Source organism: Amblyraja radiata, chromosome 3, assembly GCF_010909765.2.
Source record: "Amblyraja radiata isolate CabotCenter1 chromosome 3, sAmbRad1.1.pri, whole genome shotgun sequence".
Taxonomy (NCBI): domain Eukaryota; kingdom Metazoa; phylum Chordata; class Chondrichthyes; order Rajiformes; family Rajidae; genus Amblyraja; species Amblyraja radiata.
The window spans coordinates 116,383,638-116,398,677 of NC_045958.1; the positions used below are offsets into that span (position 1 = coordinate 116,383,638).

At 42.2% G+C, this 15,040-nt stretch overlaps 1 protein-coding gene across 5 annotated transcripts in view; it reads right to left on the minus strand.

Annotated features, from left to right (window-relative positions):
- The window catches only part of arhgef28 (Rho guanine nucleotide exchange factor 28), a 170,323-nt gene that overhangs the window by 48,101 nt on the left and 107,182 nt on the right, over positions 1–15,040 (minus strand). For all 5 annotated transcript variants that reach the window (XM_033018665.1, XM_033018662.1, XM_033018660.1 and 2 more), the window contains 3 exons: positions 7,729–7,776; positions 6,612–7,100; positions 2,209–2,509 (listed from right to left, as the gene is read on the minus strand). In XM_033018665.1, coding sequence (XP_032874556.1) covers positions 2,209–2,509; positions 6,612–7,100; positions 7,729–7,776 — 838 coding nt within the window. The remainder of the gene's footprint in view (positions 1–2,208; positions 2,510–6,611; positions 7,101–7,728; positions 7,777–15,040) is intronic.

Below are 15,040 nucleotides of genomic sequence, written 5' to 3' on the forward strand. Positions count from 1 at the left end.
TTTTGATGTGGCTGACTGAATTACATTCAAATAGTGAGGGGTTTTACACAAATGTTCTTCCCCATTTAATTTTATATAAATAGACTGCACCCATAATTGAGCGGCATCATTGTGATTTTAATTGCATGTCAAGCTGCAGCAGAGAGATGCTTAAAATAAACTTACCATCTGAGAAGGCCAATTAAGACATAAATCAAGCAAACATTATTCCACCGAACAGCTCTGGGAGTCAAGCTGTGGCAAAGACTCAAAATGACCACGGGAGAAAGAAAATGAACATTTGCATTTGCTGCTATATTTTTACCAATTGAACTACATGTTGGAGGAAGACAAAGACAATGCAGTCAAAATAAAACAATGCAACGGGAACTGAAAATTGTATTATAAGTAATTCTAACCTATTTTTATATAACACAAATTAAGGTAAGCAAATATAAATAAGTCAAATTATAAAGTAATTAGTATTACGATACTAAAGCTATTTAACTTTTGGATAGTGAGGCGCTATGAAGTGAATTACGACAAGGATTCGTCTTTTATCAAAGATGTGTGGAAAAAAACACAGGTTTCCTGAGGAATTGTGGTGACCTAAATGTTGAGCTCAGCTGTCAAATGGAACTCTGAAAGAAGTCATGTCACATTTGATCTATTTGTGCAACTGTCTCACGTTTGAGGAATTTCCAATGGTTCTGTGGCTCTCTGCTCCAGCAGGTTCCCCCAGCAATTAATGGGTTCGCAAAAATTGTAAGTTCGTAGTTCAGTTCCTTAATTTCCATTTCTGAGATTCTAACTCAGAATCTCCTCCCATAACTTTCCAACCACTGATGTTGGGCTCACTGGCCTGTAGTTCTCTGGCCTGGTACTTGCAGTCTTTATTAATGAAGGCACAACATGATCCACACTCCCATCTTCCGGTACAACGCTCTTTAGACTTTAGAGATACAGTGTGGAAGCAACAATCCAAGTCCGCTCCAACCAGCGAACACACCGTATAATAACACTAACCTGCACACTAGAGACAATTTTACAATATTTTGTCAAAGCCAATTGACCTACAAACCTGTACGTCTTTGGAATGTGGGAGCACCTGGTGAAAACCCATGCGGTTACAGGAGAGAATGTACAAACTCCATACGGACAACACCGGTAGTCAAGATCCAACCCGGGTCTCTGACGCTCGAAGGCAGCAACTCTACCACTGCGCCAATGTGCTGCCCTCACTCTTGGTTAATGATGATACATATATCTCCAGAATTGCAGGGGCCCCAGCAATTCCTTCTCCGGCTTCCCACTTTGTCCAAGGATAATGTGTAAGAAGGAACTGTAGATGCTGGTTTAATTTATCCTAGGACAAGAAGATAGACACAAAAAGCTGGAGTAACTCAGCGGGACAAGGCACTCATTACTTCTCTCCAGGGATGCTGCCTGTCCCGCTGAGTTACTCCAGCTTTTTGTGTCTATCTTCTTGTCCTAGGTTAAATCTGACAAACCCCCATGACTGACCCACATTAAGAGCAAAAGGGTAATGAGGGAGAGAATATGGGTCCTTATTCCATCAGCACCTCCTCCTTAATGTGATTGTTTCAAAACATCACCATTCTCTTTCCTGAATTCCCGGGTTGCCATTGCCTTCTACACAGAGAATTCAGGTAAGAAATATTCATTTAGGACCTGCTGTGGCTCTGCACATGAATGACCACTGATCCTTAAGGGCCCATCTTCTGTCCCTAGTCACCCTTTTGCTCGTACTATATTTACTGACCATCACTTATATTTTTCCATTCCCTTACTCTTTTCTGTATAGGTATCATCATCTGTTAGAAAGGAAATATTTATACAAACTACTTATAATGCTGCAATGAATGAAAACAAAAAAGAATGGATAATTTCACATCCGCAGAGACTTCACAGCTCGTGAATCTATTCAGTGTTACAGTGAAGGCACATGCAATTTACACCTTCATATGTTTATAATGATCGGTTGTAATGGTGTTCAGACAAAGTACAATTTCAATTCCACTGGCTTAGGAAGATCTAGAGATAAAATCCAGGCTGATGAATAGCAATTGCATGGTTTGAGGCACAATATGTTTTTTCTTCTATTTAAACATGATGTTCTAAATGCTTTACTGAAAGTCATGATTCAGAGTAGGATTGTGTACACACTGTAATTGTGAACTATTAAAATAAAAGGTTATTTTCATGTACCTTTGTTCTTTTCCTTGTTTCCTTTGGAGAAACTTGCTAATTTTGCTGGAATCTGTTGATGGAATTTCAGGAACTGGCTGGTCATACTCAGTTGAACGGGAACTTCATGCCTCAAGTTCTCATTGATCCTAACAGCGGGACCATAGGGGCTCTCCACCTTGTGAGACTCAGATAATGTCCGCACGCTGTTTGCTCTCTGGTGGTTGTTCAGCGAATAGTGGAGCGCGGCCTCGTTTACAAAGATTGATGCTGTCTCTGGTGGCGTGTCGCACAAGCTTCCTGTTTGAGAGTGTGTAGGGGCCTGTAGGAATTAAGACGTTTAAACTGAGTGAACTAATCACTGCTATCGCTTATTACACAAATTAAAAACGTTTGGAGACACAAAGAACGGCAAATGCTGGGATCTTGAGTAAAACCCTCGGGCTATCTTTTAGCGAACTTTACAGACTTTACCTTGCATTAAACGTTATTCCCTTAACATGTATCAATACACTGTAATTGGCTCGATCATAATCATGTATTGTCTTTCCGCTGACTGGTTAGCACACAACAAAAGATTTTCACTGTACCTCGGTATACGTGACAATGAACTAAACTGAACTGAAAAAAAAACCCAATGAGGTGCCGGAGTAACTCAGCAGGTCAAAGACTCATACAGCACGGAAACAGGCTCTTCAGCACAACTTGTCTATGTTGACCAAAAGCTTCTCCTATTTACACATGTGTGGCCCATATCCTTCTCTAAACCTTTCCTATCATGTACCTGTCCAAGTCATTTTTAAATGCATGGGTCAGGAAGCATCTTGGTGGTGAACTATACTAGCCCTAGACCATCACTGTATTAGGCCGGTCTGTAAAAGGGTCCCGACCCAAAATGTCACCCAACCACTGACGCTGCCTCACCCACTGAGTTACTTCTCACCACTTTGTTTCTCACTAATTCCAAACATTTACTTTGTGCACTCATCTTGTGCACTGCAGAAGGGTGGGATGGAAATTCGCACTTTCAGCATTCCCTTCCCACACCCCACCTACAGGCCTCAGAGTTCTGACCTCAAACATGCGTTCAAGGAATCGATATAAAGGTTCTGGAATTTCCTGAAAGGGTTTTAAAATAGCAGTACATAGGCACTTTTCTCATGCAACCAACCAACCACATCAATAGTAATGCTGACAAGTTATCCTCCCAGCTGCCTTGCCGGGTATGTGGTGTATTATAGGAGCAAGTTATATAAAAATGCCATTCAAATTAATTACATGGAACTACTTGTATATCCTGTTTTTATTATTTGTAACTGTCGTAAGTGCATTCATTAAATAGGATGAGCCATGCAAATATAGTATGTGTCACTTAAATAGAGAAATGCGAAAGCTTAAATAGCTTCACATATTTCACATATGTTCATGGGTGATAGACTGTTCTGATGCCTGATAATTCATTAAAAATGAGTACATTAATTGGTTGCAAAGCAATTGCAATTTCAAATCATTACAAAATCAGTCACACTCCCCATTAGTTTATAATTTTATGTGCTTGTCATTGACGCAGTGCTGTTTTGAGACACTATAATTAAATATATTGCAAACAATTTATCTTATTAGTCGAAGTTCAGAGCTGTTCTAAATATATCTTCGATTTAGAATCATAGAATTATTACAATACTGAACAAAACCATTTCGCTCATTGAAACCCATGTTAATTTGTCAAGCGAGCTCATCTTTAACCATATAACCATATAACAATTACAGCACGGAAACAGGCCATCTCGACCCTTCTAGTCCGTGCCGAACACTTACTCTCGCCTAGTCCCATCTACCTGCACTCAGACCATAACCCTCCATTCCTTTCCCGTCCATATACCTATCCAATTTATTTTTAAATGATAAAATCGAACCTGCCTCCACCACTTCCACTGGAAGCTCATTCCACACAGCTACCACTCTCTGAGTAAAGAAGTTCCCCCTCATGTTACCCCTAAACTTTTGTCCCTTAATTCTCAAATAATGTCCTCTTGGTTGAATCTTCCCTACTCTCAACGGGAAAAGCAGAATAATAATTGTAGAAGTCCCACAAGTCTCCTGGATATCTATGTTCCTCCAAACCTGACTTCCTGGGCATTTGTTTAATTATTTTATTAATCGTGAGTGTTGTCGCAGCTCTGGAACTTCCTCCCTCAGCCACTTGGCCTCTCCACCTCTCTTTCCTCCTTTAAGAAAGATGCTCCATAAAACCTACATTATTGATAAAGCATGTTGTCATTTGCCTGAATACTTCAATGAAAAGCACAGTGTCAAACCCTGTTGGTAAATTTTGGATGTTATATTAATGTGAACATGAAGGCATTGATGCCGTCGAATGGCTAGTCAAATCAAGAGTCAACAATGTTTTATTGTCATATGTCCCAGACCGAACAAGTAAAGTCTAATGCTCCTGTCCCACTTAGGAAACCTGAACGGAAACCTCTGGAGACTTTGTGCCCCGCCCAAGGTTTCCGTGCGGTTCCCGGAGGTTTTTGTCAGTCTCCCTACCTGCTTCCACTACCTGCAGCCTCCGGCAACCACCTGCAACCTCCGGGAACCGCACGGAAACCTTGGGTGGGGGGCAAAGTCTCCAGAGATTTTCGTTCTGGTTTCCTAAGTGGGACAGGGGCTTACTTGTTGCAGCAAGTTCTGATCTGATCAGAAAAAGGACTTGGGGGTAATGGCAGCTATTCAACCATTATCCAATCAAAGTCAGCAAGACGAAGGAGCTAGTTATCAACTTCAGGAAGCAGGGGGGAGAACATGACCCAATCAGCATCAATGTGCTAAAGTGGAAATGGCTGAGAGCATCAAGTTCTTTGGTGTGAATTTATGACCAATGATCTGTAGTTGACCAACCACGTTGAAGTGACAACCTAGAAGGCACACCAATGCCTCCATGTCTTCAAAGACTCTTAGGAACTTCTGCAGATGTACCATCTAATGCATACTGTCGACGTGCATCACAGCTCTGCCCAAGACCACAGGAGTGTAGAGAAAGTGCAGAGAATTGTGGAGTAGCCCAGTCCATCACACAGACCAGACTCCCCACTACTGACACCATCTACACTTCACGCTGCCTCAGGAAAACAGGCAACACGATGAAAGACCTTTTGCACCCTGGTCATTCCTTCTTCTCCCCACCCCTATCAGGCAGAACCTTAAACCAAGTACCACCAGACTCAGATCAGCTTCTTCCTTCTGTTATCAGGCTTGATCCCTGGGATGGCAGGACTGTCATACGAGGAAAGATTGAAAAGACTAGGCTTGTATTCACTGGAGTTTAGAAGGATGAGGGGGTATCTTATAGAAACATATAGCATTATAAAAGGACTGGACAAGCTAGATGCAGAAAAAATGTTCCCAATGTTGGGCAAGTCCAGAATCAGGGGCCACAGTCTTAGAATAAAGGGGAGGTCATTTAAGACTGAGGTGAGAAAAAACTTTTTCACCCAGAGAGTTGTGAATTTATGGAATTCACTGCCACAGAGGGCAGTGGAGGCCAAGTCACTGGATGGATTTAAGAGAGGGTTCGATAGAGCTCTAGGGGCTAGTGGAGTCAAGGGATATGGGGAGAAGGCAGGCACGGGTTATTGATAGGGGACGATCAGCCATGATCACAATGAATGGCGGTGCTGGCTCGAAGGGCTGAATGGCCTCCTCCTGCACCTATTTTCTATCTATGTTTCTATATAATGAACAGTCCTCCCATAAACATGAATTTATGTATTGCAGTATCTGTTTTGATTGGATTATATGCTAAACAAAGCTTTACACTGTTACTCAGTACATATAACAATAATAAACCTAAGCCTAATATTCTTATTAAAACTTTCTCTTAGTTTGGGCCGACAGTCCCCCTGTCCCGCTGAGTTACTCCAGAATTTTGTGTCTATCTTCGATTTAAACCAACATCAGTTCTTTCCTACACATTTCTTCTTTTGCAGGTCTCGCTGAGTTACTCCAGCATTATGTGTCTATCTATCCTGATCTATTCCTCTCATCATTTTAAACAAGATCACCCCTCATCCTCCTGCGCTCCAAGGAATAAATTCCTAGCCTGCTCATATAGCTCAGGCTCCCAAGTCCTGGCAACATCCTTGTAAATCTTCTCTGCACCCTTTCTAGCTTGACAACATTAAGGGAGTGGAGGCAGGTACCACAAAAAACATTTAAAGGACATGTAAGTGGGTACATGGACAGGAAAGGCCTAGAGGGACATGGGCCAAATGTGTACAGTTGGGACTAGTGTAGATAGGACATCTTGGTCAACATGAGCAAGAGCCAAGAGGCATTTTTCCATGCGGTACAGCTTTCTTCCGTTTATCTGAAACCAGTTATCTATCTTATTCTTTTTTTGATCAATTTCAAAGTTTGTATACCTGAGGGATTTCCTGTGGTGACATCATCACAGGTAGACTTCTCTGCCGACTGTGCTTCCAGGAGTTTATGTGCCTCTGTTGCGACTCCAACTTATCTTTTTCTTTTTCCAACGTTCTCATGCCTTCCCTCAGCCTCTCCAGATTTTGCTGGTATTCCTTCCACTGGCCATCCAGCTCCTCTCGGTCTCTCAGTAGCTGCTCTGCCTGCTCTTGGCGTTCCTGCTCGCATTCCTGCAGCCGGCTCTCTCGCGCTGCCTGTTCCCTCTGCCGCTGCTCGCTCTCCTGCTCCCAGCGATGCTGCTCCAGCTGCAGCTGGTTCTGAAGTTTGCGCACGTTTGCCAGTTCCTCCCTTTGCTTCTCCATGTTGCGCTGCTTCTCCTGCTCGAGGAGTACGTTTCCTCGGGGGGTGTGGGTGTGAGCTAATCGCTCACGCTCCTGCAGGATGAGGCGTTGCACTTCAATGTAACTGTCCTGGATGGTCACTGCAGCCTGAATACAAAGCCAAGAGTGAGTAGAGTACACATATTGGTTTTATCCATTCCTGTATAAATATGGAGAGCAACTCTTTCATAAGTTCATAAGTGATAGGAGCAGAATTAGGCCATTCGGCCCATCAAGTCTACTCCGCCCTTCAATCATGGCAGATCTATCGTTCCCTCTTAACCCCATTCTCCTGCCTTCTCCCCATAACCCCTGACACCCGTACTAATCAAGAATCTATCTATCTCCGCCTGAAAAAAAGCCATTGGCCTGGCCTTCACTGACTTCTGTGGCGATGAATTCCACAGATTCGCCACCCTCTGACTAAAGAAATTCCTCCTTTATCTTCTCTGGCTCCACACATGTGGACCACGTAGTAATGCTGTCAATCTGCTGGATCCATGGTCACCAGCAGGTAGAGAGAGGTAACAGGTTCTAATTCCGTTCTCAATGCAACAGCCACTTGAATCACACGACAAATGTGTGTGCAAATGCATTGCACGCCAACCTCAACACCCAGTAGCATTCACATCATGCATTCTGCACATCCAATTTTTTTGCAGATCTGGTTTCGAGCAGTAAAGTTGCAAATTACTTCATAACAGACAGATGTGATGAATGAAAGAAATGAGCTCACCTGTAAACTGTATAGAAGCCGAGTAAGGTTGTGCACTCTCCAAACAATCTACAGGAAGAATACAACTTTTATTTAATAAATTCAACTTTTGTTTTGGTAATATTCTATCTCCTTGTAACTAGTAACTGGTGGCCGACTAGGAAAAGGGGAGATGCAGCGAGACCTGGGTGTCATGGTATACCAGTCATTGAAAGTGGGCATGCAGGTGCAGCAGGCAGTGAAGAAAGCGAATGGTATGTTAGCTTTCATAGCAAAAGGATTTGAGTATAGGAGCAGGGAGGTTCTACTACAGTTGTACAGGGTCTTGGTGAGACCACACCTGGAGTATTGCGTACAGTTTTGGTCTCCAAATCTGAGGAAGGACATTATTGCCATAGAGGGAGTACAGAGAAGGTTCACCAGACTGATTCCTGGGATGTCAGGACTGTCTTATGAAGAAAGACTGGATAGATTTGGTTTATACTCTCTAGAATTTAGAAGATTGAGAGGGGATCTTATAGAAACTTACAAAATTCTTAAGGGGTTGGACAGGCTAGATGCAGGAAGATTGCTCCCGATGTTGGGGAAGTCCAGGACAAGGGGTGACAGCTTAAGGATAAGGGGGAAATCCTTTAAAACCGAGATGAGAAGAACTTTTTTCACACAGAGAGTGGTGAATCTCTGGAACTCTCTGCCACAGAGGGTAGTCGAGGCCAGTTCATTGGCTATATTTAAGAGGGAGTTAGATGTGGCCCTTGTGGCTAAGGGGATCAGAGGGTATGGAGAGAAGGCAGGTACAGGATACTGAGTTGGATGATCAGCCATGATCATATTGAATGGCGGTGCAGGCTCGAAGGGCCGAATGGCCTACTCCTGCACCTAATTTCTATGTTTCTATGTTTCTATGTAATAATCAAAAGCAGTTACATAGAAATGATACCGTACTGTTATAGATGAAGCAGATGGAAGCAACAGATGGTTACCAGTTTTGGTTGTTGGAATAGGAAGGGCGTTCATTACAGGTCCATAGACATATATAGCTTGAGGAATAGCATCTCATCTGGTGTCTGACTCAATATGAAATTCAACAACATCAACTCAATTCCACCGAATTTCTAAGACATTTCAGATGTTGGAAGCAAAACATTAAGTGCTGGAGTAACTCAGCGGATCAGGCAGCATCTGTGGAGGCAATGGGCAGATCACATTTCAGGTCGGGAATAGACACAAAATGCTGCAGTAACTCAGCGAGTCAGACAGCATCTCTGGAGAAAAGGAGAAGGATCGAGACCCTTCCGGACCCTTCTTCAGAGTCTGTAGAGGAATCCCGATGAGAAGCGTTTTCCGTCTGTCCCCTCCCAGAGTTCCTCCAGCACGTTTTGCATCAGAGCTGTCCACTTCTGCTGTGGCTAGTTTTTGTAATATCAGCTCATCTGTTCTATCTCCACCTACAATGCTTCCTCTGCTGGATATTTCCTGCAGCTCTCGTCTGCACTCCACAGCTCTTGCATGCACCTTTGTTTAGAAGAGTTTAGAAGAATGAGGGGACACCTCGTTGAAACATACAGAATAGTGAAAGGCTTGGAAAGAGTGGTCGTGGAGAGGATGTTTTCACTAGTGGGAGAGTCTAGGACTAGAGGCCATAGCCTCAGAATTAACGGACGTTCTTTTAGGAAGGAAATTAGGAGGAATTTATTTAATCAGAGGGTGGTGAATCTGTGGAATTCTTTATCACAGAATGCTGCAGAGGCCAAGTCAGTGGGTACTTTTAAGGCAGAGATAGATAGATTCTTGATTAGTATGGGTGTCAGAGGTTATGGGGAGAAGGCAGGAGAATGGGGTTAGGATTGAGAGATAGATCAGCCATGATTGTATGGCGGAGTAGATGGGCCGAATGGCTTAATTCTACTCATATCACTTATGACCTTATGACCTTTGCTTGTGTCTTTTTTTTAAAACTAATTTGACTAGATGGCTTCATCAACAAATTATTACCACAGCAACCCATCTCTTACTCTATCCAATGTTTTCCCATCCATCATTTCCCACCCTGTCACTGTCAGCGACAAGGTATGTTTTAAACTGAAATATTAAATTGGTTTCTCATTCCGCACATGCTACCTGAGGCTGCTGGCTATTTCCAGCATTTAGTCTGTGGTCGGTGGTGCTTGGTGGGAATGGAATTTGGAGGGTAATTATATAATTGGGCGACTGACAATGTTCAGATGATGCTGGTTGTTGGGAGGTTGTGGGGCATCTGATTAGGAGCTCAGGGCCTAGGTGTCAAGAACATTTAGGATCAGGAGATAGACACAAATGCTAGAGCAACTCAGCAGGCAGCATCTCTAGAGAGAAGGAATGGGTGACGTATTGGGTCGAGACCCTTGCGAAGGTCAGGAGAAGGTTGATTGGAGTTGAGGGAGGGGGCAGTTTTGCCAAGCAATTGACTTATCCAGCAGGGTACTCCACACTCCCTCTGCACCAAATAGACCACGTCATCACAGGAGTGCCCATGATGTTTGGCCCTGGGACAACCTAAGTTCCTGCATGAGGAACAATGACACCGTCTGTGGCCCTGATGTGGAAATCACTTTAGGGTCCAAGGATTTCCTTTTCCCAATATGTCTTAAAAATTGGATCCAGCAAAATCTATTGATCACAGTCAGGAATATTTCAACTGGCCCAACAACCACATCATTGGAGGAACATTCTCCAATTCTCTTGTTGAAGCATTCTCCGAACAAAGGCACTAAAGTGCTGCTTCTTTAAAGTAATAGATAGGGGAAGGGAATGAGAGGAATAGCGAGAATGAATGTCTTTTACCCAGAGTAGGGGAATTAAGGACCAGAGGAGATAGGTTTAAGGCAAGAGGGGAAGGTTTTAACAGGAATTTGAGGGGCAGATTTTTTGCATAGAGTGAGGTGGGCGTATGGAACGAGCTGGCAGAACGAGCTAGTTGAAGCAGGTACTATAACAACATTTGAAAAAACACTTGGACAGTTATGTGGATAGGACGATTTAGAGGGATATTGGCTAAACAATGGAAGGTGGAATTTGTGTAGTTCGAGCATCTTGGTCGGCGTGGGCCAGTTGAGCCAAAGTGCCTATTTCGGTGCTGAATGACTCTGTGAGAACTATATGGAGATTTTCATCCATACGGCAACAAAATATTTTGTCAACACCTAAAGGGAACTTCCATTTTCCTTAGATAGTCACAAAATGCTGGAGAAACTCAGTGGGTCAGGCAGCAGCTTTAGTTTAATTTTGGTTTATACAGCGTGGAAACAGGCCCTTTGGCCAACCGGGTCCGCGCCGACCAGCGATCCCCGCACATAAACACTATCCTACCTACACACTAAGGACAATTTTTACATTTACCAAGCCAGTTAACTGACAAACCTGTACGTCTTTAGGGTGTGGGAGGAAACCCAAGGATTCGGAGAAAATCCACGCAGGTCACGGGGAGAACATACAAACTCCGTACAGACAGCACCCGTAGTCAGGATCGAACCCAGGTCTCTGGTGCTGCATTTGCTGTCAGGCAGAAACGTTACCACTGTGCCACCGTGACCGCCCGTAATCTCTGGATATAAATAGGTGACTTTTTGGGATGAGATCCATCTTCTGACGAGCTACCTTAATTGTGCTTTTAACAGCCGACGTGATGATTGTAGGCAAGATGATTGTGGTTATGCACAGTTGCATCTGCTTCTTTAAAGGAGGAGTAATTAGCTGACATTGTACAGCTAGCAGGAAGCCAGGCCAGTCAGAAAAGCATATCGGGAATTTGGAACCGCACTGCCCACGGATTTTATGCCAAGGATTTCAAAGGTTGAAACAGTCTGCGATGCATGATTGAATTTCCAATCTGCAATTCTAGTGCAAGGTCACTGTTTGTTCAACAGTAATCCCATTGGGGGGGAAAAAAGTTATAACACACATAACTTGCTGCAAAAAAAAAACCAAATTAGCCTACATTGTTCACTCGGCCGATAACCCACCACTTCCATTAAAATGACATCAATGAAAAATCCAGGCTGCGGAGCAAGATGCAACTCAGAACATTGTCAAGACTGATAAAAATCTGAAAGATAGGCATACTATTCCGCACTAAAAATGAAAAAGAGTGAACATAACTAATGATAATGGCCAGTCAATCATTTAAATAGGCTTTGGCTGATGTCCTATATTTCTCATTATTCTTGGTTATCAAGATATCATTGCCTGAGAAATGTCTGTTAATTTCCATCTCTTCAATATGTCAAACGACTCGGCATTCTGCCTTATGAACACGAGTTCCTGATATATACACATTGAACAGGATCTTCCAGACCGACAAATATCCTAAATATCCTACAAATATCCTCCATATCCGAGAAAGGATGTGCTGGCTTCAGAGAGGGTCCAGAGGAGGTTTACAAGAATTATCCCAGGAATGAGTAAGTAGGTTAACATTTGATGAGCGTTTGGTGGCACTGGGCCTATACTCGCTGGAGTTTAGAAGAATGAGGGGGGACCTCATTGAAACGTACAGAATAGTGAAAGGCTTAGATAGATTGGATGTGAGAGGATGTTTCCACTAGTAGGAGAGTCTAGAACTAGAGATCATAGCAACAGAATTAATTGATGTTCTTTTAGGAAGGCGATGAGGAGGAATTTCTTTAGTTAGTCATTGGAGGCAGACATTGGATATATTTAAGGTAGAGATAGATAGATTCTTGATTAGTACGGGTGTCAGAGATTATGGGGAGAGGTGAATGGGGTTAGGTGGGAGAGATAGATCAGCCAGGATTGAATGGTGGAGTAGACTTGATGGCACAACTCTACTCCTGTCACTTAGGATCTTATGAGATCTTGACTTTCATTATAGGATTATACTTGCTTTGTCTCTCACCCTGCCAGCTGAAGAGCATCTTCTCAGCACCTACCTTATTAAATAGTTAAATTATTTTAACTAACATTGAATTAATTGCTGTTAAAATTCTAAATGGAATTTAAATTTGACCCTTTTAGCTTAGTATCACTTGGTATCATGTGCTGCGTTTTACAAAGACATTTGGGGAATTTCTTGGAGGTTATATTCTAAATTAAATTTCATAAGCAAAACTAGGGCAGTTATGAACTAAAATCATAACAATGGGATAGTTGATAATCTATCATCTATGATCACCATCCTTCACAAAAATAACTATTTCTACAATGAATGAAAAGTAGTTTTCTTTTGTCTTTCACATTACCATAGTTCAGGCGTGTTTCCAATGACAATCATGATTTAGCTCATAAATAAATAAATTCATAATAACTTGGCCACCTTATGATTCTAAACAAAAACAGCTCCAAATAATACAATGCTTCCTGTATCTTCTCATTGAACTGACAGAGCAAGCTGTACAGCAAAATACATGAGATGAATCTTGCAAGATTAATAAATGCCCAAGAAAGAAATTATATTAAATCATTTCTTCAGTAAAATGAGAATAAAATGAATTCTTCACCTTTGTTCATCTTCTGCCATCTAAAGGCAGATTTAAGAATTGCAGATTTAAAGACTCAGAATCTATTTCAGTTTATAGAATTAATTAAAAGCAGTTACCTAAAGATTCATGCTGTCAGTACAACAGTGTATTACATTTTGTCTCTGAAACTAAATTTGGCAATTGACTACAAAGAGCTACTGTTTGTGCACAAAATTCTACACTAATATATATTTTAATTATTAATAAGAAATGCCACATACATTTTAGATCCAGCTGCACAATTCTATCACCTCTTTCAACCCCTTGATTGTGCAGTGAAGATAGAAGTTCTTAAAAATGTTGAGAAAAAAATGACTACTGCAGTATTAGTTTGTGCACTGATTTGCATCAATAATTGTTTCCCTGTTTGGAACAAAGGACTGTAAGTTTGCAGTTTGCCTAAGAATTTTCGGTGCAACATAGAACATAGAACAGTACAGCCCAAGAACAGGCCCTTCAGTCCACAATGCCTGTGCTAATCATAATGCCAAGATCAACTATTAAATACCTGCATTAAATGCATGCCTCCAAATCCTTCCATTCCCTGGATATCCATATGCCTTTCCAGAAGTCTCTTAAATGCCACTATTGTATCTACATCAACAACAAACCCCGGTAGAGTGTACCAGGCACTCACCATCTTCAATGTAAACAACTTGTCCTGCACATCTCCTTTAAACTTTGCCCATCTCACCTTGAAGCTATGCCCTGTAGTATTTGATTTTTCCATCCTAAAACCTTTCCTTTTATTGTCACCAAGCACATACTGGATGTGCTATAATACTTTGAACAATCATTATCAGGACTCAAACAAAAGCCTTTCATAATCGGAGCCCAAGTTATTGTGAATATATGTGTACAAGAAATCAGGATGACTGATGTAATCATCACCCAGTAAACTGTGCACATAAAGGAAATTCTAGCATCTACAGTCTTTTGTGTTTCCAAAGAAAGATGCAATGTTGGGACTAAACAAAAACGACTTAAGATGGGATGAGGTGGCAGATGAGTTGAGGCAGTGACCAAACATGATAGATAGGCCACAGACCTGACTTGGAAAGCCATGGTATTATCTTCCATAAGAAATATTTAGCTGCATTGATAAATTCTAGCACAGTGGTGTTTGGGGAGGTGAGTGGAGACATTTGCAAGTCTTGTGTTGAGAGGGCCTTGCACTCGTGCGGTGGGGAAGGGGGGTTAAAATACAGCTGATATGTTCTTGCAGAAATTTGGGAACAGGGCTAGGGATGCAGATGAGGTTTAAAGAGGTCGCAAAGGTTGGGATTCTGCAAGGTTAAGGAAAGCCCTACATTGGAAACTCAAGGCGTTTTCTAGAGGTGAGTTAGGGGGCAGCAGGTCAGCAGAGTGAGAGTTGCTTTAGTTTTTGTGAGAGGAATTGGTGATAGGGATAAAGGTAGGCATTTGACTGCATCGCTGCTGAAACCTGTTCACCACTGCCAGAGTCAGACCATGTTGCTCCCGACATGCGCAATGATAGAAGTCCACAGGCTATTGTGGTCCCAGCTCCCCTGTTATGCTTCAAAAAGAGCATCAGTCGGGGATTGCCATCATCACGCGAGTCTCTATTGCAGGAACCATGTCAGGGCAACAAAGATGATTCATGCCAAGACAAGCATGATTATGACTTGAATTGGCTACAATTGCAATGTATTCTAGATTGATTTAATTTATGACACGACCTACACTGATATAACTAGCATTATGTAGTACTACGTGATCCTATTTCCAGGAACATGTAATACTTCATTGTCAAGAAATCAATTTAATTTCTTGTCCAAACAATATACTGCTGAATC